The sequence below is a fragment of the Pleurodeles waltl genome, chromosome 4_2 (genome assembly GCF_031143425.1).
Source record: "Pleurodeles waltl isolate 20211129_DDA chromosome 4_2, aPleWal1.hap1.20221129, whole genome shotgun sequence".
Taxonomy (NCBI): Eukaryota; Metazoa; Chordata; class Amphibia; order Caudata; family Salamandridae; genus Pleurodeles; species Pleurodeles waltl.
The window spans coordinates 608,184,245-608,210,245 of NC_090443.1; the positions used below are offsets into that span (position 1 = coordinate 608,184,245).

The following is a 26,001-nucleotide window of genomic DNA, read 5'->3' on the forward strand; positions in this document are numbered from 1 at the left end:
TTTTCTTCCGCCATCAGGTTCGGACATGTGCTCTTCTGCTCTGGTTCAGCACCATTGTCATAGACTTTTCTCACTATATACCTACTTTCCTTTGGTCTTTTCTATCTCTCTCTTTCGGTTCTATAATGTCAACTTCATCGGGGTGACTTGCATTAACCGGTGCCCTCGTGGGCCATTGCCCTTCGTGGCGCAGCTTCCATTCTTAGTTGTTCCCCTGCACCATGTCCACTCGATGATGGAACGGACGTCTTTTTGATTGTGTCCTTGGTATCAAAGCAAATATCTTCATACCTACCTTCACTAGGTGTGTAATCTGTGCCTCTTTCCTGAGGACGAAAAGGCCAGGTGTGAGGCCTGCTGCTCCTTCAGGTCAAAGTAGATGCTTTGTGACTGACGTCTTGAGGTGTCTTGAAGGAGCGTCGATGACACACCAGACCACTTCGGACATTCACAAAGAACTGCAGGCGCAGACGTCGACTACAGAGGAAGGGATCTTCTCCCTCGACAATAGCTCCAGCTCTGAGATCATAATGCAGGATCTCCCTCCAGCTCAACCAGCCTTGAGCCCCTCCAACTCGATATTGACCCCAGTAGACCCTACCGTAAGGTCCAATAGTCCATTCTAGATAAGCCTAGAGGCATCATAGAGTCACCACTGCCTTTGGACCATGGTCGCCATAGACTGTTTCAAATATGCCCAGCTTAGTGCTGAAAAAATCAAGGTCACATGTTTCGGAGCCAACACCTCTTGCCTCAGAGCTGAAACGTTCTGCGTGGAAACAATACCAGATGTCAGCGTCAAAAGCCTTTGCATCTGCCTAAGCAGCATTTCGGTCAGAGCCTGTGAAACCTGTACTTCAAAGACCACAGGAGCAAATTGTTTGGAGGCGAAAACACATTATGATCCACCCTGATTCTGGATGCATAATTGCAAGATCCCCCACACTGGTGCCATGCCCTCCATACCACAGCTTTCTTTTGAGGAGGCCCTGGATGTTCAAACCCCACCGAAGCACAGGTAGGAAATGGGCAAGGCTACAAGCTCTGTGCACACCAGCCCACCACCTACACTGGCTGCACACCACACACACTCTCCACCTGAGCCACATTCCTCGGTGGTGTCATTACACTCTTGCATAGGGGGTGAAGAGGACAAGGGCACTTTCACTCCCCCACAACCCGATGATCCCTGGGACACATACGATATCAATGCACCAGCTGATACAGCCCTTGATCTGTATCCGTTGAACCCTCTCCCCCTGACAATACAACAACTAACCATGACTTAATAGGTAGAGCTACCACCTTCCATAAAGTGTAATTGCATCCAGAGCCTCTAGAGGATGATTTCTTATTCAAGACACTCTCCTCTACACAATGCTCAGCACAATACCTGCCTTTGGTAAAAGGCATGCTCTGCCACACCACTGACATCTTGTAATCTGGTCAGATCAAGGGAGATAATAACACGGGTCGATTTATTTAAAAAAATTAAAAAAAAACACTTAATGACTCCCTTTGCATCAAAAGTCAACTTCCACCAGACTCTTTGGTTGTTGCAACCTATTGCAAAAGAGCCAACTCACAAACATCTGGTGAGGCACCTCTACCAGATAAGGAAAGTAGAAAGACTGACTGCTGGAAAGAGAATAGCAGCCCAATCCACCAATCACTGGTGGATCGCTACTTCTATCGACCTCCTTTTCAGATACGACAGGGCACACTGGTTGAGATGGAGAAAATGGGCATATCAAATGGTCTCTGAAGGCAAATTAATATCACATTACCATTCACCATGCATGCTGCAGATACTGCAGTTAGAGGAATCAATTCTAGCTTACTATTAAGAGGGCATACATGGCTCCTGGTCTCAGGGTTTAAACCGGAGGTCCAACCAAATCAATTTGCCCTCCTATTTTATGGGTTTCTAGCATACTATTAAGACAGCATGCTGGTCTCCGGGTCTTAGTGTTTAAACCCAAGTTCCAACAAAATCTATTGGTCCTCCCACTTGATGGGGAACATCTTTTTGCTCCTCAATTTCACACCCTCCTTGAGAAGATCAAAAAAGATAACAAAATCTAAGCCATGGGAACACTACGGACACCATCTCAATGTGGCTCCTTTCGCCGCTCCTCTTACCATGGAGGCTCCAAGACCACCTCCCCTGAAACCTCCACCTCATACCAGCGACCTCACACCCAAACCATCCTGCTTAGGAGTTACTACAGAGAATCAGATGGGGTAACCACTCCAAGGGTGGGGCAAGGGCAGATTGACAAAACCATCCACCACAACCACAAAACCCAGACTTCCAAACCCAGCCCCTCCAGCCCCCCTGACAATCTTGAGTTCACAACCACACCTCCCAACATTCTACCTCTCAAACAGACTTTCCCCCACAACATTAGCAGTTGCTCAGGGAAGAAGTACAAGTACACCTAAGAAAAGGAGTTGTGGAACCTGTTCTACTTCACCAATAGTGCACAGGAGTATATTCAATTTACTTCCTTATTCCCAAGGACGGTCACCCAGACCATTCTTAGACCTTTAACCTCTAAATGAATACATTCTCTCAGAGCATTTTCACATGGTCACTCCAAGAAGTCATCCTGTTATTATTACGACAAGTTGACTTCATGGCTGCGTTCGACCTCAAGGACTCCTACTTTCACATTCCTATTCACCTGGCACAGCGCCCGTATCTTAGGTTTGTAATAAAGGGTCAGCATTTCCACTTCAAAGTGCTTTCCTTCGGGGACACTGCAGCACCTGTGGTCTCCACCAAATGTCTTGTGGTAGTAGCTGCTCACCTGCGCAGACAAAGCGTAGGTCTTTCCATATCTAGACTGGCTCATCAAAAGCACAACTCGTCAACAGTACTTTCAGCATGCTCAGATCAACATAAACCTACTTCACCAACTAGGCTCTACAATCAATACTTGAAATCCCACCTCCAACCTCTTCACGCCCAACCTTACCTAAGAGCAAATCTCAGCTCAGAACTGGGAGTAGCTTACCCCAATGCTGCCAACATACAATCCTTCCAGGCACTCATTCCCCAATTTCAACTAGGTCAACAAGTAACATTGAGGATAGTCATGTGACTTCTCGGGATGATGGTTGCATGTATAGCGATTGTTCCTCATGCCAGACTTAATATGCGTCCATTGCAGGAATGTTTAATGCACCAATAGACGCAAGCAGAGGGTCAGTGGGAAGAACTAGTGTCAGTCGGCTGTCAAGCTTGCCACACTCTGTAGTGGTGGAACAGCAACAATCTGTTGAAAAGACTGTCTTTACTGGGTCCAGTTCCACAGAGAACCATAAAAACAGATGCCTCCCTCACAGTATGGGGAGCACATTCCCAAGATCTAACTACTGGGCCACTGGACACCTGAGTCAAAAACATCTCCATATCAGTTGCCTGGAGTTACTAGCTGTTGAACTGGCGCTGAAAGCCTTCCTTCCTCACCTCATTAGCAAGGTAGCCCTCTTCAAGATGGACAACATGACAGCCATGTATTATATCCAAAAGCAAGGGGGCACCAGGTCCCCTCAGCTTTCTCATTAAGCACAGACCATTTGGAGGTGGGCTCTCTACTACAACATTCACCTGTTAGCCAAGTAACTATAGGGAGAGGACAATGACTTTCCAGATCTCTTCAGCAGGAAGTGCCAGCAAGTCCACGAGTGAGAACTCGGCTTGCAAGTCCTCCTCCAATACTTCCAGCGTTGTGGACAACCGCAAATTACCCTCTTGGCCATAGCAGAAAATGCCAATTGCCCTAACTTAGCCTCCAGGTTCCCACACTCACAGTCTAAGGGCAACACACTATGGATAAGTTGGTCTTGGGATATTTACCAGTGCTTTTACACCTCTCCAACTGCTTCAGTTTGTGGTTTGCAAACTTCGGTAGACATCTCTCTCTTATCCTGGTCGCTCCCACAGTGGCACAACCACCATGGTTCACCACACTCTTAGAACTGTCGGTAGTTCCCTACAAAGTACTGCCGAACAGGCAGGACCTTCTCACGCAGGACCATGGAGAAATCAGGCACCCGGACCCCATATCCTTCAACCTTGCAATATGGCTCCTGAAGTCCTAGAATTTGGTTACCTCAATCTCCCACAGCAGTGTATGGACATTTTTCAAGCGGCTCGCAGGTCTTCTAGTTGGCCATGTTCCCTCATAAATGGAAAAGATTTGTTCACTATTGTCATTCCAAACACATTGATCCCCATTGATTATGGAGAAGGACTGCTCTACAGTATGTGCTAAGCATGTGTATCTACAGCCACACATGCCTGGAGTGGAAGATGTTACTTACCCAATACGCATCTGTTCATGGCACGTAGTGCTGTAAATTCACATGCACCTACCCTCCTCTCCGGACACCTCTGTTTGTTACAGTTACTTTTACTATATATCACAAACTCCTTTCCCATGGATATCGCCTAATACTAAGCTTTGCTTTGTGTTCCTTCCTCACCTGCCATGCGGGAAAGCCGTCTAACAATGGAGTTAATCACCATGCACATTACCAGCAAGAGGAGGAGTCACACTACCTCATGACTCGAAAGATTTTCTTTAGGAGAAAAACAACTTGCACACATCGGAGCCCAATACTATATGGCAGGATTATGCTAAGTATGTGAATCTACAGCACCCTATGCCATGAACATATGCTTGCTGGGTAAGTAACATTTTCCTTTCTTCTGGTTCATTAACCTTTCAGGATCGACAGACTATGGGGGTGATTCTGACCCCGGCGGTCTTAGACCGCCGGGGCCAGGGTCGGCGGGAGCACCGCCGACAGGCCGGCGGTGCCCCGCAGGGCATTCTGACCGCGGCGCTTTGGCCGCGGTCAGTGCAGGAAAACCGGCGGTCTCCCGCCGGTTTTCCGCTGCCCCTAAGAATCCTCCAAGGTGGCGCAGCTCGCTGCGCCGCCGAGGGGATTCTGACCCCCCCTACCGCCATCCTGTTCATGGCGGGAAAGCCGCCATGAACAGGATGGCGGTAGGGGGGGTCGCGGGGCCCCTGCCGTGCCCATGCCAATGGCATGGGCACGGCAGGGGCCCCCGTAAGAGGGCCCCGCAAAGTATTTCAGTGTCTGCCTTGCAGACACTGAAATACGCGACGGGTGCCACTGCACCCGTCGCACCTTCCCACTCCGCCGGCTCGATTACGAGCCGGCATCCTCGTGGGAAGGGAGTTTTTCCCTGGGCTGGCGGGTGGTCTTTTGGAGACCGCCCGCCAGCCCAGGGAAAAACTCATAATACCCTCCGCGGTCTTCTGACCGCGGAGCGGTATAATGGAGGGCGGAATTCTGGCGGGCGGCCTCCGCCGCCCGCCAGAATCAGAATCACCCCCAATGTCTTAACCCAACAATTCCTGCATTTGGTTGATGAGGGTTACATGCTTTATCTGGGCCTAGTACACATTCACCTTGAATTACTAGGTCATTTATCTCAGAATGTTTGAGAAAGAATGACTGGGCTCAAAAGTGGATTAGGGATTTACAGGTGGCTTTCCCTTTCCTAGTATGCTCATTTTTTATTAAACCTTACAAAGGGGTAACACCAAAAGATAGATTATAAAGACCAGACTTTAGAAATACTGGACCATCAAATAAAAAGTCAAATAAACCCTTAAATTCTGAGAACCAAGACACCTAAATGGGGTGCCTACCCCAGCCTCCTGTGTGACTGAGTCTTATTACCTCTATTTTGGTTGCTTTTCGCTCTGAAGAGATCTGCCACTAAAGCCACTCTCTCAAAGGTTGATCTTGAGGTGAGGAATCATCAGTGGATAGTGGACGGGCAGAAAGATTATTTTGTGTAGAAATGCTGCTCTGGTGTCCCAGACTTCCATGGCCTGCCTGGTATGTTCAGCAGTTCATGCTCCTCACTTGACTCTGAAACAGTCTACATCAAGGCATACCCGTTCATCTTTGCTGAGGGACTCTGAGATTTCTGGGTCAATGTTGAGACACCTGTTGATGTCAAAGGACATTTTCACACGGCGGTGGGCTTCTCATCACTCAGTTGGGTCACTTCCCACATGTAAACCTGGAAGACGATCATTGGGTTTTCTCCAGGAGATATAGCAGTCACTGGCTCTTCAACTAGGCTCAGCCCCTGCACCAAGATATCCACAGAGAATTCCTTCTCATCAGCCATCCTCGGAAGTTAAACAGCAGCCTGTCTTTACTATCCAGCCGTGACAGGGAGGATTGTAAGTGAATTGGGTTGTGCGTCGAGAAAGAGTTCTGTATCTGAACATTTACACAAGAGAGATATATAACATAAGGATCGATGCAGACACAGACGTCATGCTAACTCCAAATGTTATTCTCCTAGTCCTAGAAAAGGGAGATGGCACAGGCGTTTGTCTCAGGACTCTGACTCGGATGGGTCACCTTCTGATTAGCTGGACCTCTCTCGAGTTTCTGCTTAATACGTTTCATTTAGGTTCTCACCAGTAGACAGTCTGGTGGCTTTCCATGAGCTTTTGAGCAGAGTTGTAAGAAAGTTTCATCTGCAGACTGACCCCACCTGGTCAGTATCTCAATCATGTTCGAGTTACTCTAAATGAAATCTCACGCTTGTCCGATATTTACGCTTTAGGGGTGTGGAATTTTTTATAATAACTGGTTGCCTAAGGGACAGTATGCTTCAAAAATCAAATTATCCTGTAAAAATATCCACTTTATCCCATTTGTTGCCCTGCAACGAGCAACAAAAGTTCTCATTATCTCAGACCTCTGATGATAGTTTCTATGATTTTTTTTTTTTAAGGCTCAGATTATATCGGGGCTTGATTTATAGCGAGGCTCAGATTTTGTTAACATTTTGCAAATCTGCATGCAAATCCTAGAAGTATCCAGCATGCAGTAGATCCAGGCCTGGAATGCTCTGAGTCTTTGTGTCGCCACCAACAAACGTGTTTAAGGTTATACATAAACTCCACTCCAACCTATTTCACACTGGAAAAGGTTAGACATTTACTGTTTACAAAGGCATGTGCAAAGTGTTTCCAGGAGGGATAATAAGGAGATATATGGGAAAGTGAATTTGCAAACTCTCATCAGATTTTCACATGAGTAAATAAAATATTGTCTATATTTGCTGATATGTAAATAGAGTTAAGGGATGTTTTCTGGTAGTGTGGTTGTCAGGCATACTTTTGTAAACTTTTGTGAAATCCTGAATGTGGAAAATCTGCACCAGTGCAAAGACATACATTTAGAGAGTTGCATTTTCATGATTATGAATCAGGCGCCTAATTTATTTTCATGTTAGCCAGGATGGTTTTGCAATGATACTCTATCGGTATGTATGACGGATAGATACCGCAGACAAATTGTAATACAGTTGTAAAGTAGTGTAGCAAAACATTTTTTCAGGTTGCAATTTTTGTGTAACATCTTCATACTGGATTCCCTGTGCTTAACAAAAGGGCGTGCCCGAGGATATACAGGCACCTGGAGTAGACAGTACATATGATATAGCAAAGGCCTCTGTGCTGGACAATCAAAAGAAAAATCTTTAAAACTATCTGTTACAATCGTAAAAGTAAATGAGATGGAAATAATTTAAAAAACGGCATCAAGCTGTCAGAATAATGTAGTGATTTAGGGCCAGATGTACTAAAGCATTTTCCCATAGACCCAGTATGGGTAAAACACTTTCATACATCTGCTCCTTAATGACGAAGCATAATTCAGGTGTATTAGAAAGCAACACAGAAATGTGATTGTTGTAAAACTGCATGGTGTTCACGTGTGGTGCACACAGTGAGTAAAAGTGTATTAAGTGTGCGGAGAACAACTCCAATAAGGCCACAAAAAAATATTCAAGCTCCGTGTGTGTCACTGTACATATGATTATACGTTTGTAAAACCGTGGCTTGTGGGGCATAAAGTTGATCACATTTCAGCCCCATACTGGTGGCCAGCAGCCTTCCCCTGAAGTAGAGAAGTCATCAGAAACACACTGACTTGTCCTGCTTTCCCCAACTAACACGCTGTGGGAGGAAGTATTTCCAGCCATCTCACAGCACATTATTATTTATTTATGTATTTATATTACTTCCACTTGTAGAGCGCACCTATTACCAAAGAGGTGTGCTGGTGCTAATATACATATACTGCTTGATGGGAACTGAAAAAACAAACAAGAAATAAATTAACCAAACAAATGGGAAACCTACAAAGCAAAGAGACATGTTTTCACTACCTTCCGAGAGGATACTAGATTATTGGTGGAATGGAGCTACTTCCATAACTAAGCTGCCTGTACCGAAAAAACATGACTACTAATTAGTGCCTTCGTGAATTTGGGAAAATAAGTAGACTAAATCTAGATTGTAGGTACCTAGGCCCTACAAGATGGATTGTTTTATGCACTACGCATAGGGATTTAAACTTGATCCTTTTAGGCACTGGTAACCAGTATAATTTTTCCATGGCAGCTGATGAAGGTGAATAACAAGAGCAGGACTATGCTAACTTTACCATATCTGTCTGGATGTGATGTAGCTGTTTATTCAGATAGGTGAAGCTAGGAGTTCCAATAATCCTGTGGACAATACAAGTGACTGGACTACCAGTAGATGAAGATGGTCAGAAAGAAGTGGGAAGATTTTGAAGACCCCACAGAGATAAACGGGTAGATGAAAGCTTCTTTACTTGAGTAGAGATTGAAAAATCGGTATCCATGTACATTCCAAGGTTCTGAACTACCAAACAAACGTCTAGGGTTGTGTCTAGAAGGTTTTTAGTAAAGGAATATAGGAGGCCTACCTATGCCACAAGCGGATTTCTGATTTCTCACTGTTGAACTTTAATGGATTCAACCCTAACATGCGTAAGATGCCCCGTAGGCAATTATGGAAAGCTTCTAAGGACTACGTTGGTCAACTGAAAAAATTAGTTGTGTGTCATCCGGATAATTCATACAATTTATTCTGTGACTACAAATTAATTTATCCAAGGGTCTCAGATAATTATTTAAAAATGTAGGGCTGTGAGAGGAGCCCTGAGGCACTCCTTGCTTCACCATCCGAAATCCAGGTTGAAAAGGTGGAAGATGAGTCTTGTGCTCTGCCTGCTAAATAGGATTTATACAAATCAAAGGCAGTGCCTGGGCTACCAATTTCCACTACCTGTTAAAAAAACAAAATGTAATGGTTTACCGCCTAAAGGTATTAAGGCAACAACATGGCCATTGTCTGTGGCCCTTCTAAGATCATATAAAACAGCAACAAAGGCACGTTCAGCACTGTGAGCTGGGCTAAAGCCTGACTAAGTTGTTACCCTCAAGAAAATCAGAGATAATGTCATTAACATATCTCAACGGTTTTTACCCAGAAGTGGAGAAGAGATATTGGCCTAAAATTGCTTAATACTGCAGGGTCTGCATAGGGTTTCTTAAGCAGTAAGACCACCATGTTTTTTTTTCCAATCTGAGGGTACAACTCCTGATTTATAAAGACAAATTGCATAAAGACTGAAGAGATTTAGCCAGGCAGTTAGAGGCCTTCTTCCAGAACTTTGGAGGTAGAAAATCTAATGAGCCAGAAGAAAAAGCTGGCAAGATTCAAACATTCATTGGCATGCATCCAAAGTTGTAACAATTGGAAGAGCTTTAACTGCCCAAGACGACTCTAATGTCTGGAGACGTCGGGCCTGGTGATGACTCCGATTGAGAAGCAAGTGAAGAAAGATATGTAAAACGTAAAGAATGTTGCCGATTTTCTCTTCAGAGCAGAGGAAAAAAGACTAACACAATTGTTCTATATGCTCTGTAGCCTGAGAAGAGCGAGATGGATTATTAAGTTATTGAACTACAGTTTAGTAGTATTTGAGCCTAAGGGAATAGGTTATGCATAATATTTGACCTTATCTCCATGAATAAGTTGTTTATAGGTTTTTTTTTTTGTACTGCTTGTAACTCAATTCTGAGTTCTGCACGGTTTCTCAACTTTCTTACACTCTAATGAAGCCAGTTTTAAACTATCGCTATACCTTGGTTTTGAAGGTTACACAGGCAAACAGATCTTAAATGAAAGAGATGTCTAAAGTTTGGGTAATCCTCTTATGATAGGAGGGAGATGCATCCTCAACTATTCAGTGAATTGAAGGATAGACTTCAGGGTCCTCCGTCTTTGAGCCCTACATCTGCATTTCAGGGATAGTAGAGAGGACGGTGAATGGAGCCTCACATACAAAATTGGTGCAAGGCTGAGAACAAATAGATTTATTGTTAGACTGGGAGCAAAGCTGTGATGCTAAAGCCCAAAAATGGAAACGTTTGAAAGAATAAACAGTCCGTAACTGAGGGTCAGTCTGATAACGGTCAACAAGCTTTACAGAGCAAAAAATATATTGATGGTGTGGCCATCTAGCCTTGTTAGTAGGTTCGGAGACACATTTTGAGAGGTCTACTGCTTCCGTAGTCTGATAAATCCCTAGTAAAAGAATCGTGTATTATCAAATAGTAATATCAAGAAGAACTGAGAATGGCGAAACGTGAGAGAGGAAATAAGCTTCATTAAGTAATTTAAAAACATCTGGCCAGGACAGCAGTAGCAAATCACCCCAGCAATAGACGACACTGAGGATGTGGGTATGCTAAACAGGAAAAAGTTCAGGACAGTATAGTGTATCCAGGCTTAAGGACTTTATATTCCACTGCTCCTTGTAGATTTCCACGAGCCCTCCAACTCTGATTAGAGGATGGGGAGATGTATAATTATAAAACCCACGGGGCATGTACAACCCAGATCAAATGCAGAGCAGCCAGAAAGTTTCAAGGTTTTAGTGATTAATACAAAAAAAAAAAGTTCAAATCCTTAGACTTGAAGACTTTAATTACATCTTGGGTGCACTTGGACTTCCTGCCTCCTTTATTCGAGATACGTCTCAACAAGAGGCAATGTGTTGTCATTCCCCTGAAACAAAGTTTAATTTGCTAAGCGGTGCTGAAAATTGCATTCAGCCTGAAAATGAATGTCTCCTAAGCTTTCTGCTCACCAAAAACAAGCAGAAGTTGTGCTGTAAATATTGTTTTTCACGTGGAAAGATTGTCCCTCCTCCTTGATAGATTTCAGAAACTACACTTTCCCATCATAGCAAAAAGGGTCAGTAGACAGCTAATTTGTCTTTGACAAAATAGGCAAGGGTCACACCACCCTTATTTGCGTTATACCGGACATTATAAGTAATATTCCTTCCATATGATGATATTTTTCTTTGATATTCATACACTATCAAGTATAGTAACATAAGCTTTCTGCACAAAAACGTTTTAAAAATTACCATTTACAGTTAAAAAAAAAAAAAAACTGCCATCTGTAATGAAAATACCATGATTAAAAGCAAGTTGGTTTTCCTACCCAAATCATCCTGAAAGTTGTTTTCAATTGTTCAGATCGTCCAAGAAAATCTGAAGAAATCTTATCTAGTCTCTCTGGCGAGAAAGCCATTACAAGAACCCCCCTCTGATTTCAATCAGAGGGGTTTCTTGTCGTGGCTTTCTCGCTTGAGAGAATAGATAATTATATTTCTTCAGATTTTCTTGGACCATCTGCTAAGTTATAAAATACATCATACACCACAATACGAGCTTCCAAATGTTACATCTAATTCCATTTTGTCCGAAATATTAAACGCATTTTTGAAAATATTTATGAATTATGGAAGTGAGATTCTAATGTTTATGAATATACCCACAGTAGAAAGCTAGGATTACAGGTAAGTAACATGTTTCCCCTTAAACATTATATGGAAATCTAGGGTCCACAAGCTAAGCCCGTTTTGCAGCGTAGCTGATTAGTGCATCTTAAAACCTCCTGCGTCATTAATGTTGGAGTTGAAGTAATGAGGCATTTTGCAACACCCTGCGAATGAAGTGAATGGAAGCCTACTAGGCACATAGCTGTTTTTGTATTTCCTCCCCGTGAGCACCCTTTTTTTCACAAGATCTGCACCCTAAGCAGACGGGCTGCCTCTAAAAATAAACGTTTTTCACATGCAGGGAGTGACAGTTGGGAGGTACTTATAATAGTCCTCTGGTCTTTTTTTTTCTCTTGAAGCTCCCAGCCACCATTCACAGACAGCTTCCACTTTGCCAGTGTCCCACAGGTGCATCTTCCACTTTGTGAGTCTGACTTACCTGTCCCAACCCCTCGAAGTATTGAATGTTGGTATTGGTTCATTGATCTGCAACCACGATTGCAGTTTCACACCAGGCATGCATCTCATTCTAAATCACAAAGAGGACGACGACTCCCCTTACATGATGCCCCTCCTCCTCTTTGCAAGTCTGAATTGGTGGCAGAAACACTTTGCGGGTCTGAAAATCTTTTTAACTCGCAGAGTATCTTCAGGACGTTGTAGATCACAGGGGATGGGACTGCATTCACAGGTCATACATGGGGCCACTAATCTTGTCGTATTTGTGATCCTCATAATTTGAAGGGTCACTATAAATAAAAGTTGCAACAGTGGATATTGAGCGTCTTGGAACAGTCTATTGGGGATCTTAAATGTTTTTTTTTTTTTTACTTTTCTCACACAGGATGATGTGGGCTGCTGGAGCTGTTGCAGCCATGTCAAGTATCACTTTTCCTGCTATAAGTGCTCTGGTCTCTCGAACTGCGGAAGCTGATCAACAAGGTAAACCTTTTTACGACCAAGGTTGGGTTACATTTGGTCTGGGTGAAACACAGAAGGGGCTAGTTAACATACTCGGTGGTGAAACATTCTTTTAGAACTGATAAAAAATATTCAAATACAAGCCACTGAGTGCTACATGTAGCTAACATATGAAGTGGAAAGAAAACCTTTTTCAAAGTTACCATATAAATGAGAACACTGGTCACTTGTAGTCAAAGAGACTCCAAACTTATGGTAACGATATTATGCCGAGTCGGACAAACCTGACAGCACGCAGTATTGTTAACTCCAAGGCCATAAACAAAAGTATTTTCAGACACATCCAACACAGAATTTTCAGTCCACATCTAACTTAGCAAGTAATGCCTTTAATTAGCTAATTGGGCCCCCTAAAGCACTCACCGCCACCATTGCTGTTTTCACTTTCATGGGGCGCGCCACTACCACTGAAGAAGATAAGTAAGCAGTTCTGTACAGCCCCCTGATCTTACCAATTGCAATTCTGCACAGGACTAGATCTCCTGCATCAAACATGACAACATTCACCAATAATTTGTTGAAAATGATATATTTACATGACAAAAGAACGTATCCGTGCTCATTACTATGATAGTACATCTTCAGAAGACAAATCAGAATCTGGACCCCCAGACTGCTGAAAGCGCTAAAACGTCATAACAATAACAGAGTGTACACTATAAAAAAAAAAAATCAAATTGTAAAGAAGGGGGGAATAAATTCATACAATAGCCTGCAAACTACGAATTCCGATGTCTGTGCGAAGTGGTAAGAAGAACTAATCTCAACCGTTTTCTCCATTATGGGATTGTTTCTTCGCTTCTGGAGAAGTCATGGGGATCAGTGGCAGACTTTGAGGACAAGCTACTTGGTGCCAGGGATGGGGGGAATTGCTGAAAACATTGATCAGCCTGAGGATTGGTAAGGGATCAGGGTGCAGGAAGGAGCCTCTTTTAGAAGTACAATTTACTCAGTGTTGTTACTTGTTCTGCTTGTTTATAAGCCTCATCCTCCAGTCCGGTCTGGAGAAGTTATGGTGCGAATGGAGAGGGAATGGATTGACAACGGTAGCAAATAGGTACATATATGAAAGTGGGGCCAGGGCACAGGAAGGGAGGGGAAGAAGGGTAACTTTTCTGTTTGAAAAATGCAGTACGCTCTTAGGACTTTCATTCCACATTTTGGCATGGAATTCGATTTACAATACAAGTCAATACAAAACGTAAATTGGGCTGTCAGTAATCTCAAATTAATTTCACCATAATGGTGTGATGGCAGCCTTCGAGAGAAATGAACCAGAAGGGCAGAAAATATACATCTAAATAATTTGTGGATATAAAAAATTAGGATTCACCCATACTCTGTAATGTGCGGTACAGCAGATAAAATGTCCTATGAAAATCCAGACATTGCAGAGCTCAAGAGTGGGATTTAGGAGATTTCGTAAAAAAAAAAAAAAAAAACAAGATAGCGGAGTGCTCTTTTTGTACTAGTCGGAGGTTTGTCCATCACAACAAAGCCGCTTGCATCGAACTGCCTGTCAACATTACTCATGCCTGCCTAGTTATGCGAGGACGTACTTTATCCTGCTGGCTTATTCTAAAGCTTTGGCCTAGCTTTAGAGATTGCCCAAGAGCGCTTTTTTTGTTCCAGTGTGGTTTTGTATTGCGTTTAGCTGGTGGGGTATAACTGACAGTGCAAGGGAGAAGAGCAGCTTATCTTGAATTCAGCAGACCCTCATGGCACTTGAAAATTAGCACTAGGTGACAGGTACGATGTCTTCCTAGAACATGAAACCGTGCTTCTCATTTTTAAGGTTACCTAGTAAGAGCCTTTGACAAGAGTTTTTGTATAGCCTTTTGTTTTGTTTGTATCTGGGAAATATAGCAGTTAATTTGTTGATGCCCCCTTTTTCAGGTGTTGGTCAGGGAATGATAACTGGTATTCGAGGACTGTGTAATGGCTTGGGGCCAGCACTCTACGGCTTTATATTCTATATTTTTCATGTGGAATTAACGGAGCCCACGATAACTGAACATGAACCTGGAGAAAATAGAGTCTCACAACATCATTCTCAACAGGTATTCTCATTTGCTTTGAATATTTATGCAAGATTTACGTTTTGCACGTGAGTTTTGCACTTTTTATTTTTACAGATCTAATATTAACATTGCTTTTGTAGATCTTTATAGATAAATCTCAAGAGTGCACGTTTTGTTCACAGGCTTTACACAGAATTTGAATCAGTGAATGCATGCCTTGAAATTTAAAATGTTTAATGCTTGCTTTATCACACAGTACTTTTGTACACAATGGTATGTGATATCCCACTCTGTCTTCTCAGTTTACCTTTGAATCACCTTAGACGCTTGATATGAAACCAATTAAAATAAGTCTTATATCTATACAGTGGTTCAAATGGGGGCCTTTTGGATGTTCTCACACCAAAAATGTTTCTTCATTGATCTAGTTATAATTTTTCGGTGGGCTTCTTTGCTGTATCTAATGACCCATCTTAGTGTTGAAACTCTGGGCACGATCTACATAATATACATATTATTTCCTGTTTTTTATAGCAAGAAATGTGCACGTTTCTTAATGAGCTATGTTTGATAATGCTTATCATGCAGCCTTCAACCTACTGGACTGGGCCTTAGTTTTACTTTTTAATAACACACAAGAAACAGACCACTTGGAAATAGTGGGAAGGGTGTCCCTTTCGGACCACAAACTGATGTCCGTGGGGAGTGAGGAATTAAAAAAATATATCTGAAATGTTAGGTATTTATTTAAAACAACAGTGGTATGTTTTATCCTACAATGGCACCAACCAAACCGTTTTTGCTCAAAGGAGGGACCGGGGAGCAGCTAGCAAAAATACTTGGCAGTTCCTGTTCGTTTTGCGCAATGGCTACACAAGAAATCACAGATGACTTGTCACCTTAGTTTTGCATGTAGTCTGTTAAAAAATAAATTCATACATTGTTAAAAAAAATAAATCTTTCTCTGCCAAAGATTCTGATATTTGGTGAAAGAGAGTAGTGGCAGCTGGTACAATTTAAAACTGGTAGAGTGTAGATCTTTGTCTGAAGTTGGTCTGTGTGAACAAGCAAAGCAGCCTGACTTCCTCTCAGTGTTCATGTGTGAAGTCTCCGTTGAGAAAAAAAATGGAAAAAAAGCCCAACTAGTGCATTTTAAGCACAATTGTCACATAAATTGACTACAAGAAGATAATCTAATGGGGCATTAATGACACATTCTAATACTTGTGTGTGCCAGGCAAGCATTACTTGCCCTAAAATGTCAGCAAAAGCCAAGACAACTTTGAAACATTATGGCAAATAGTATGTTTTATAGCAGAATCTGTCTAAAAATTGGCTAAACAGCAGTGGTGGGATCTTGTTTTGCGATTATGACGGAGCTTAAGAAATGTATTTATCTGCAGCCATTTTAGACCCAGAGAACTGTAGTTCATGCCCTTATTACGTCTCGGCTGGACTACACCAGTGCTCTTCACCGAGGCCACCTGAATTATCTCATTAAGGGTCTGCATGTTGTTCAGAATTCAGCTGCACACTTATTTAAACTACTTTGTAATGCATCCATTACTATCTGTCTAGGAGAGCTACACTGACTACTGGTTAAGGAAAGAATTTTGTTTAAATCTCTGGTACTGGTCCGTCATGCTTTTTATAAGTCAGGCCTAGTGGAGACTTCCGGCCTTATTGTCCGGCAAGACCACTACGCTCCTTCGAGTCTCTTGTGATAGTAGTCCAACGATTCAAACGCTCAGTGAGTGGGGGCTCCTCCTTTACTTTTTCGCTGCTCAAGCTTGGAATTGTCTGACATTTAACCTTTGTAATATTCTGAATGAATCACAGTTTTGGAAACCCTTGAAAACATTTGTTTACTCTTTGCTAAGAATTTCCTCTTTCTTAATACCCGGTTTCTAAGCACCGGGACACTCTTCAAATAGCATTGCGATACATAGGTTAATTCATCCTACAGAGCACGGGACCAGATCTCACTGTGTACTGCCTTCTGGAACCGGCAGGGCCCTTCTCCTGTAGCATAAAGAGTGAACGTGATGCAGAGAGACACAGGAAGAGATGAAGCAACATCACCTGCAATGCTATTCACTGATAGAAGCTCTGTAGCATTGCTATGACAGCCTTGGTCTTGTAGCACTATACCTGACCTGAGAACACCAACATTAGTCCTATTAAAAGCTGTCGTGTAGCACAGAGGCATTGTCTATTCCTAAAACACTGTATCTACACTACATAGATGTCCATAAAACAAAAGTGTGGTCAGATAGCCCTGTTGATAGACATACAGCAGCAATCTTATAGCACTAACACTGTATCTCATAGCACTAATCACACAGCTCGGATCTTACAGTGACCATGTAATGCTTATGTAGCACTGCCCCTAGAAAATAGATCCTTTAGTGTGGACACTGCTCCACCAAACATCTATCGCTCTCTCTCTGGCAGTGACCCAGTGCAGGTGGATCTATTCATTGACACTGACCAATCCTGTAATACTGACAATATGAGAGCAGCTTTATAACACTGCCACTTGGTCAGTGGAAATGTGCACGATGCACTGATCCCGTTCTCCTGACTCTGTCACTGTACACTGTTCTTATAGCAGTTAAATTAGAAGTGTAGTGCAAATACTAAAACACTAGCCCTACTGCACCTCTAGTAGCCAACAACGATTCTGGGTATAGCTGGTACTCTAGCACTAACACTGACCTCATAGTACTGAAACTTGATTTGTCACTCGGCCATCTTCTGGTTCCGCAAAATTACGTCTACAGCGAAACTGTCCCATAGGGATAACATGCCCTGCCAGCACCACCATTACCAGCTGTATATGTCTAGTCGTCCAGAGCCCTAGACATGAGAGCTATTGGACACAACACTGGCTCAGACTTTACTGTAAAAGACCACTTGTGCCACAGGTTAGTGAGGACGCCCGGATCTTTCTTTTGCCAGTCTCTTTTGTTGCCTCTCCTGTCTGATGGCAGCATATAGGGGCAGAAACTCTGCTCCTGTACCTGCTCTCTTTCGTCGTACTGCCTTTCTCTCTGTGCCGGGATGCTAGAACCATTGAATGCCTCTTTTGTTTGTTGTCACCTCCTCGGACCAGGATGAACCATCAGACTTACCTGGCCCAGAAGTGAAAACTCCTCCCTGTAGGACCCCATTTGGTGTCTGCTGTGTGTGGTGCATTAGAACTGCTGCCTGTAGATGTGGCTGCCTGCCATTGTTGCTACTGTCAGGGGGGAGGAGACATTTGTCTCCCTGGCTGCATGGCACTGTGGTGCAGAGTTGCACCACCTCTGCTGACCAGTGCTGGCTGTGTACTCCAGAAGATTTGCGTTACAGCAATATATCCACTCAGTCCTATACCCACTTGCCAGTACATCCACCACCTCCACACCCTCCTCTAACTGCCCAGTCACTCGTTCGTCCATCCATCCATCCATCCATCCATTCACCCACTTGCCTACCAATTCCGGTTACTTCACACAATCCATCCACCAGCACACCCAGCCATGCACCGCTCCACTTAGCATTCACTCTTGAAGTGATTTTTCCAGTTGCATGTCTATTAAATGAGGCATCCACTTTCTCATCAACCTTCTATCCACTTCAGCATCAGCCAACTCACCTATCCACCATCTCCACACTTAGGAATCCAGATTGTCATTCACTCACTCAGACATCCACTTTTATCTGTGTGGCCATCCATCAATCTGAAAATCCACTCTTATCCATCCATGTGAATCCACTCGGGCATTCACACAAACTTGTCCATTAGTAAACACTCGTAAAACGAGCCTTTACCAAAGCTTCATAAACAATGCAGTAAGTAGGAGTGTGGGGAGTGCTTTGCGAATCGTGTATGCGTAAACACAGCACAAAAGTAGCAGTGTTCTACCTGTGCACATACAAATGGAAGTGACAAACCTTATTTAGAGCAGAATAGAACAGAGTAAACAAAATCTAAAAGTTGATTTGAAGGAAATAACAGAATGGGTTCTTACACACCTATTCTCAGAAGTGGTGACTGTGCTTATTCTTTCTTTTGCGCCATTTCAGGCTCTGCACCATGTAATCAAAAGCTCACATGTGTGTTACCTCTTTGTCACTCTGTTGTTACTAACCTCAGCTACCTTTTCAGCTTAACCCCCACCTGTAATTCTACTACTACCAAGAATTCCTCTTTGCCTGATGTCACCAGCTGATGACTGACGCGGAGCTGGGGCTGGGCAGTTGCTTTTAACGCCCATTGAGCCTCAGTGTACTGTGGCTGCTTCTCCCCTTCTTTGCTAACACAGCTTGACAGGTCGTGCGGCTTATTTGTAGGGATGGGATTGACACAGCCCTGACGTGCAGCAGAAAACAATTATTGGCTACTGGCTGTCCCATTTTAGGCCAAGGGGAGTGTGTTCCGCAGTTTCCTTAACATTCTGCCCTCTGCTTGAGACGCAAGATGGTTTTCTTTTTGTAAGTGGACTGTTAATGTTTCTTTATAAATGGTTAGCATCCATTATGAATGAGCCACAACTGAAAAACAGTGGTGCAAAATTGTTAAATGTGATATCCCTTGGGGAGGAGAAGCTGGATGATATCTCTCGGGAACTTTACCTGAATAAAGTGTTAAAGTGTTAAACTGTCAAACAATATAGCCTGATTTTAACGGATACTTTATGGTCTGGCAGACTGGAAGTGTTTAGTTTTGAGCAGTTCACCCTCCTGGTTCTGTTTAGTGGCATTGCACTCCCATACACGGATTCACTAGAATTTCACCACTAGAATTGACATTGCAACTATAGCCACCCAAGCCAGCTGTAACAGTTCCCTTTTATCTGCTTGCCACAAATGGCGGAACCAAGAGCCTGGACTACCCTTTTTTTTCTTTTGATTATGTTTATTTGATTTGTGACACTTTTTGGGGTTTCTCCTCACTGGTGTTAAATAGTGTGATAACTATAGGTGACACATATTTGCCATTTGACTCACATACCCTGGTGATGAGCTGCATCTTGTGATTATGTTTGTAGCTAAACCTGACACCTACATAACAAGATATTAAACTCTGTGGCCTTCCACAAAAAATAGATGTTATCCAAATTTCAAGAAGCCTATGGAAGTTGGTCAGCTCCTTCTAAAAGCCGATCTCCCTGAGAAATAAATCTCCTTGTGCTTCTAAGAGAAAATCAAAGAAATCAGAAGCAATATATCTCCCTCAAAGAGTTACTCAGAGCTGCCATGCAGCCTTGTTGGGATGGAAAAGTTCTCAGCATGGTAAGAGTCTGGACCCCTAATGTCATAAGCGAACACAGATCATGCGAGTGCACATGACGTAGGCCGGTCTCACGGATTGTGGTCTTGTTGGTGTGCGATGGGCACACAAAGCGCAGCCCTGAAAGTGGTGGAAGGCTACTGCCTTCATCAGGATTGAAGCAGCACAAGAGCTGTGGTGGCAGCATGCCCTGTAGTGATCAGTAGTAGTGAACAGGTCCTTTTTACCCTGTGTCACTGGATTGAAACCTACAGGTTCACTCATCTTTGTAAAGGTTCCTCTGCTGTGTGCTTAACTCACCCCTGACCTACATCAGGTTGGTGTGTAAGTGCATGCTGGTGGAAACGTGCTGAATGCATGCACGTTCTCCAGAAATACACTGCATGTGAGGTGAAGTGGAGTACAATGCACACATAGTAAATGTGTGTGTGCTGACAGTGTGTTTTTAAAATAACACACTGGTACAGTACAGAGAGACTGCAGAACTGAATAGTGTGTGTGTAGACTGTGCTGCATGTGGGTATACTGGTGGTGGCATAATACATGAGGATAACAGTACTGGGCAGCGAGTCTGCTGTTGATGTGGACTAAGTGCAGATGTGCATGCACTTGTACATTACATAGAGGATGTTGGTTCCATTTTGGGAAGCTCGGGCCTGCCTGGTTAAAACCGAGAGGTAGAGGTCCCCCCCCTGTCCCCCCCCCTCCCCCCCTATTCCCCCCCCACACTTTGTGTATTGGTGCGTTCCTGTAAGCGGGGTGGGACACGCACTGGAAGATGAGCGGGCCAGACTTGTCTTCTGCTTTTCAAAACTTTGATTCAGTGACAGATTACAAGGAAGGGACCTGGGCACATCTAAAAAAAAAAAAAAAAGGGAGATGGGGTGATAAGGGAATCATAAAGAGTAGGGCCGAGGGCCCAGGATTAACCTTGTGATGCACATATCACTGTGGCTGGTATCCAGGTGTGAACTCTGATCACTCCTAAAAAATCTTGTTCTGGGACAATCAGCTTCAGAATCCTTCCTGCTGTGACAGACATCCTTCGGAAGGAAGAAGAAAAGGGAAAGATGTCCATTTCAAAGAAGCAGAACCCCAACATAAAACTTGAGACTCAGACACTAAATTACATCTTGTGTCTGAGAAAGGACAATAAGTCTGAGACACCAAAACTGTCGTCATCTGCTGAGTAGCCAGAAGGGCTGTGTGAGTAGAGAAAGCTCTGCAAGACTTCTGCCTGTGACAAGGACTAAGGGCCCAAGCCTGCTAGTCTCCTTGCTGGGCATTGGAAGACATCACCCTGGGAAACCAAGGTCACCTTTCCTGGAGCTAGGAGCACCAGCGCCTGCCTTCTCACAAAGACCGGTGTGCCCATGAGGAAGCAGAGAGTGTTAGAGAGAGCAAGGTCCAGAAGGGGTCCCCGACATGAGGACTCCCTATGCAAGGTGTGAGGAATCCATCCCCGCACCGGTCAAGCCATGGCCCATGTGCTGGACTGAGTTGGTAACCACGTATGCCAGAAGGGGTTGCCTTGAACTGAACTTGGTAGCGCAGCAGGATAAATCTGCTCCCCACACCGACTGAGCTGTTGCCCATGTCCTGAAGTGAAGTGGTGGCCCTGTATGCCAGGAGACATCGCCGTAGTGCTGCTAGAGAAATCTTCTCTTGCATTGTTCGGGTCATAGCCCGTGTGCCGGATTGCCTTGCGACCCCATATGTCAGGATGGATTGCAGTGGATGCCAACATCAGGCCAGCTTGTCTGGATATGTGAGTATCAATATACCTGTAGGACCGCCTGGAGACACTGAGGCCAAGGGTTCTGGGCCATCCCCTCAAACCACAACACCGGTCTGACCAAACAACCACATTCTGTGGACTGCACCAAGGGAGGCCCGGGGAGCAACAGGATACCACCAGAGCCAAGTTGAAGCAAGGAGGCCACCCCATCCCTCCTGAGAGGAAAGTGACTGTGTGTGTGACTGTAGGAGCATCGCTGATCATCTGAATCTGCAGGTTACGTTGCTTGAGGGGGAGAGCTGGTGCCTGCAAGGTAATGCCTTGCACAGCCTGACTTTTCTGATACGGAATAGGACCGTGCTGCATCACAGAAGGGTTCCCTACTGTCAGAGCTTTTAAGCCAAGAACTGGACCTTTTGAGGCCCTCCGGGACATAATGCAATTTTTCACTGCAAGCCCCTAGACTCTGACTCTGTTAGTAAATTCAGTCACTAGAGGTAAAAACTCTTGAGTACGCCCTGCTAGTTTACATTCCCTGTTTGCGGCCTTCAGTGAATGGGGAATAATACCGAACTCGTTACACTAGTGGGGGGAGGACAGGGAGTGGCCAGACAACTACTAGAGCCCCAAATTCAATGGGATTGTTTTATTGCTTCTTGAATGTCATTTACCGCTGCATGTGTAGAGATAGAATTAAGATACTTATTTTTATATAAAACAAGTATTTGACTAGACATTGATTTATTGTTCTCGCTGCTCGCATGTTGAGTTATGAGTCGTGTTCACTGATCTGTATCTGAGCTTCCTATGAAAGAGTCTGTGCTATCAAAATGAGAGGTGCAGAAAAGGGTGCTTAAGCCAGTTGAGCAGGATCCATAGTAGTGTGTGCCCTGGGGCATTGGGAGTAAAAGGCCTCAACCACCTCGGTTGGGCCCAGTAGCTCCTGTGTGCCCTGTGGCCCTCTGAAGGCTGTTCTGACAACACTGCTCTCAGACTCCCGACATGTTCGTTCTCTGAGCAGATTCCATTTCTCAATTGAAAAAGTTTTGATCCCAGCAGATCAGTTTACCTTTCTCATGTGCTCATGCGAGACAAACATTTGGAAAGCAGTGTTACAAATATTGATGATAGAAGTACAAAGCCTATCCACTCCTGGATTGCTCTGACAATTTCCATGCCTGCTTTTGTTGCCTTTGTGGTAATGTCGGAGCAAGCTCAACCTTTCCTGGTGCTGCTTTCTGTACAAGGAACCAGTGCAAAGTAAGGCACTGCAACTGATACAAACTAGGGGTAGATTTACTAATATTTTATGCAACACAGCGCATCAACCACAATTTCAGCCTTTCTTTTGCCTCACACACACCTTTACATCATAGTTCCAAGGAGTGTGTGTATTTATGATGTATAGCACATCTTTTTTTCTTTATTGGAAGGGCACCCTCCCAGCACAAAATGCAATGCTTAGACTATCTTTAATAATTTTCCTAATGTGTATGCATGCTGTAAAGTGCAGCAGAATTGCAAAGTTAAAAAAGATTCACAAAATACTTTTCTCCTACGTTGTGACCGCTTGTGGGCGGAGTGTTTTTTGGCACAAAGTTATGTCTACCATTGTTAGTAAATGGAGCTTTGTGTTAAAGCCATTGTTGGTAGAGTTGGATGCCCATGTACCACCCATGCGATGCCCACTTGGCACAAGGCAACACAAAGCTGCACATAGCTTGACTCTGCGTTACTATTAAGCAACTTTCCATCATAAAATGTCAGCTGAAAAACGAATAACAAATCAACACCTTATGATGTTTTGCTTCATTATTTGTGACTTTATTCGGACGCAGAGAGTTGAGGTCTTTCGCTGTTCCGCAATCCTCTTCTGATGCCATAAACTGTCAGGAAGAGGGCAACAGCAGCACCCTTCTGGGATGACATGCCACACCATGCACTGAAAGAATGACACCATTATCCTACTACATATGCAGAATACTTTTGACACGGATATATTTCCAGCAGGTGATTTCCTTTGTCTTAATGTAGTGTCTGATGGATACTTGTGGGGAGAGATTCCGCATGCAAATATCCCCAGGTGCCAGACTCAATCTGAAAAACGTTTTCCTTTAACAGTAGCCCTCCAAGGCCAGGCTTTTCCATTTTTGACTTAGCCCACTCATATCATCACATTGGCCTATAAATGGTGCTATTTGGCAAACTTGCCTTTTTTTTTTTCTATTCCTTATCAGTGCTGGTTTAGACATTTAGTGTTTACTGAATTTTCTTGTATATACACAACAGTAGTTTAGGTCAAATGTAACCTTTTATGGTCTCAGGCTCAAATCCTGTTGATTAAGTCAAAGGATGTGTTTGTCTGATCCCTTTGACCTCTGTGGTGCATGGGGTCTAGTTACAGCCCCTTGGCTTGTGACTCCTAAACCTCTATGCACCTGAAAGCTATCAGTGGGGAAGTTATACTGTTGCTCTCTCAGGCCCTTCAAGACACCCTAAAATGGTCCCTCTCCCTTTTTCAGGAAAGTCTCCTGACAGAAGACACCTTCTGGGGGTCTCTTGGTTAAAAAGATCAGACATCTACCGGAGATCCTGACATGTCAGAAGATGATTTAAGTTCTGTAGGATTGAGTTCTCTGCTGTACCAGCTGCGACCTATTACTCTAATGGAATCATTGCAGGACTAAATAGTTGTGGCAGATGTACTATTACAAAGGTAGCAATGAGTAATAATAAGTCTTTGAGATATCTACGGCAGTATGACGAGTCAATAGGTATAATAGAGAAACATGTATAGATGCACAAAAATGCAGTGTTGTGACAATCCAAAAACACCTTGCTACTTATGATGTTATATATGGGCTCAACCAGAGCTGAGGAGCCACTTTAAGTATATAAAAAAGGTTGGAGCACACCCAAACTAAATTCAAAACTAGTCACAGAAGTTAATACAAAGGTTGTCTCTGGCTTGCGAGTAAATCCAAGAATTGCAATGATACAGTTGTCAATATGGTGTTCAATGTAAGCAAATCAGCAATTGAGAAAGATGAGCAGCTGAAATAGATTTCTTCTAAATCAGACTTTATCAAAGCTTAAAAAGCCGAGTTTACTCAATGAAAACAACCGAACCATCATGTCAACCGCTGTCGAAATTGAGAGGAAAGTGTTGTGAACAAATTCATTTCCATTGATCTTCCAAAAATTTAAGTATTGAGCGTATAAGGTAGAAAACTTGCTGGAGTGGAGCAATCAATTGTTATTTGCAAAGGTCTTTATGAGCTATCCAGTATAGAGAAGATCACAGTGTTTTAAACGCATACCATCTTATTTGTGAGTTTCCCAAACAAGTAACCTATTGACACATGGTTGATTGTTTTCATTGAATTAAACTAATTCAGTTTTTCTGCCTTGATAAAGTCCGGTTTAGACAAAACATGTCGGTTGCTCATCTTATTCAATTGTTTAACTGCTTTCATGCAACACCATATCAAAAACCGTTACGACTTTTGGGTATAAGTAAATGTGAATCATGGACTTTCTCACAAACCAAAGATGGGCTCTGTATTAACTATTGTCATCACTATTTGAATTTAGTTGAGGCTGTGATCCACTATTTCTTGTGTGCTTAGTTTGTGGCAGATATATCCTACTGTTTAAGGCAGTGGTTTTCATACTTCTTAACCCCGAACCCCATTTGAAAAAAATAAATCGAGGCCCCCCTCAGAATGTTTCCTAACTATTTTATTGTTGGCAATGTTTAAATAAGTTGCAGTTACCTTTTTAAAAATGCAATAAACATTTCTCTGCTTAAAACAAAGCCCTATTATCTGCATAATCCTTTTTTTGGACAGAGCCTGGCGCCCCCCAGTTTGAAGACCCCTGGTTCAAGGGGTTTATCTCCTAAAATGCCAGTGTGATCAGGGTGAATGATAGAATCTGGAAGTTACGTTACACCTCAATTAAAGTTGAGAGGATTAATACTTGCTAGTGTTTTCTTGCAGCCTAGTAGCACATGGTAAGGCCCATCCCAAAGTAGATAAATATCCATATTACAGCTTTTGCTACTTTTTAAAGCAAGAAATGAAAGTATTTATCTTGATCTGAAGCACCAGAGGCTCTTTGCACATCTAGTTACCTAATGGTGACTTAACTCCCATCTACGTGGTCTTTCCTTTTATCAACCTGTGGGTATCCCAAACAGAGTGGTAAAAACATATTCAATAGCAATTTAAAATACAGAG

At 43.3% G+C, this 26,001-nt stretch overlaps 1 protein-coding gene across 1 annotated transcript in view; it reads left to right on the forward strand.

The window, feature by feature from the left end:
* MFSD14A (major facilitator superfamily domain containing 14A) overlaps positions 1-26,001 on the forward strand; it is a 202,351-nt gene that overhangs the window by 172,121 nt on the left and 4,229 nt on the right. Inside the window, exons 10-11 of the mRNA XM_069232161.1 lie at positions 12,587-12,684; positions 14,620-14,783. Of these exons, the coding sequence (XP_069088262.1) occupies positions 12,587-12,684; positions 14,620-14,783 (262 nt within the window). The remainder of the gene's footprint in view (positions 1-12,586; positions 12,685-14,619; positions 14,784-26,001) is intronic.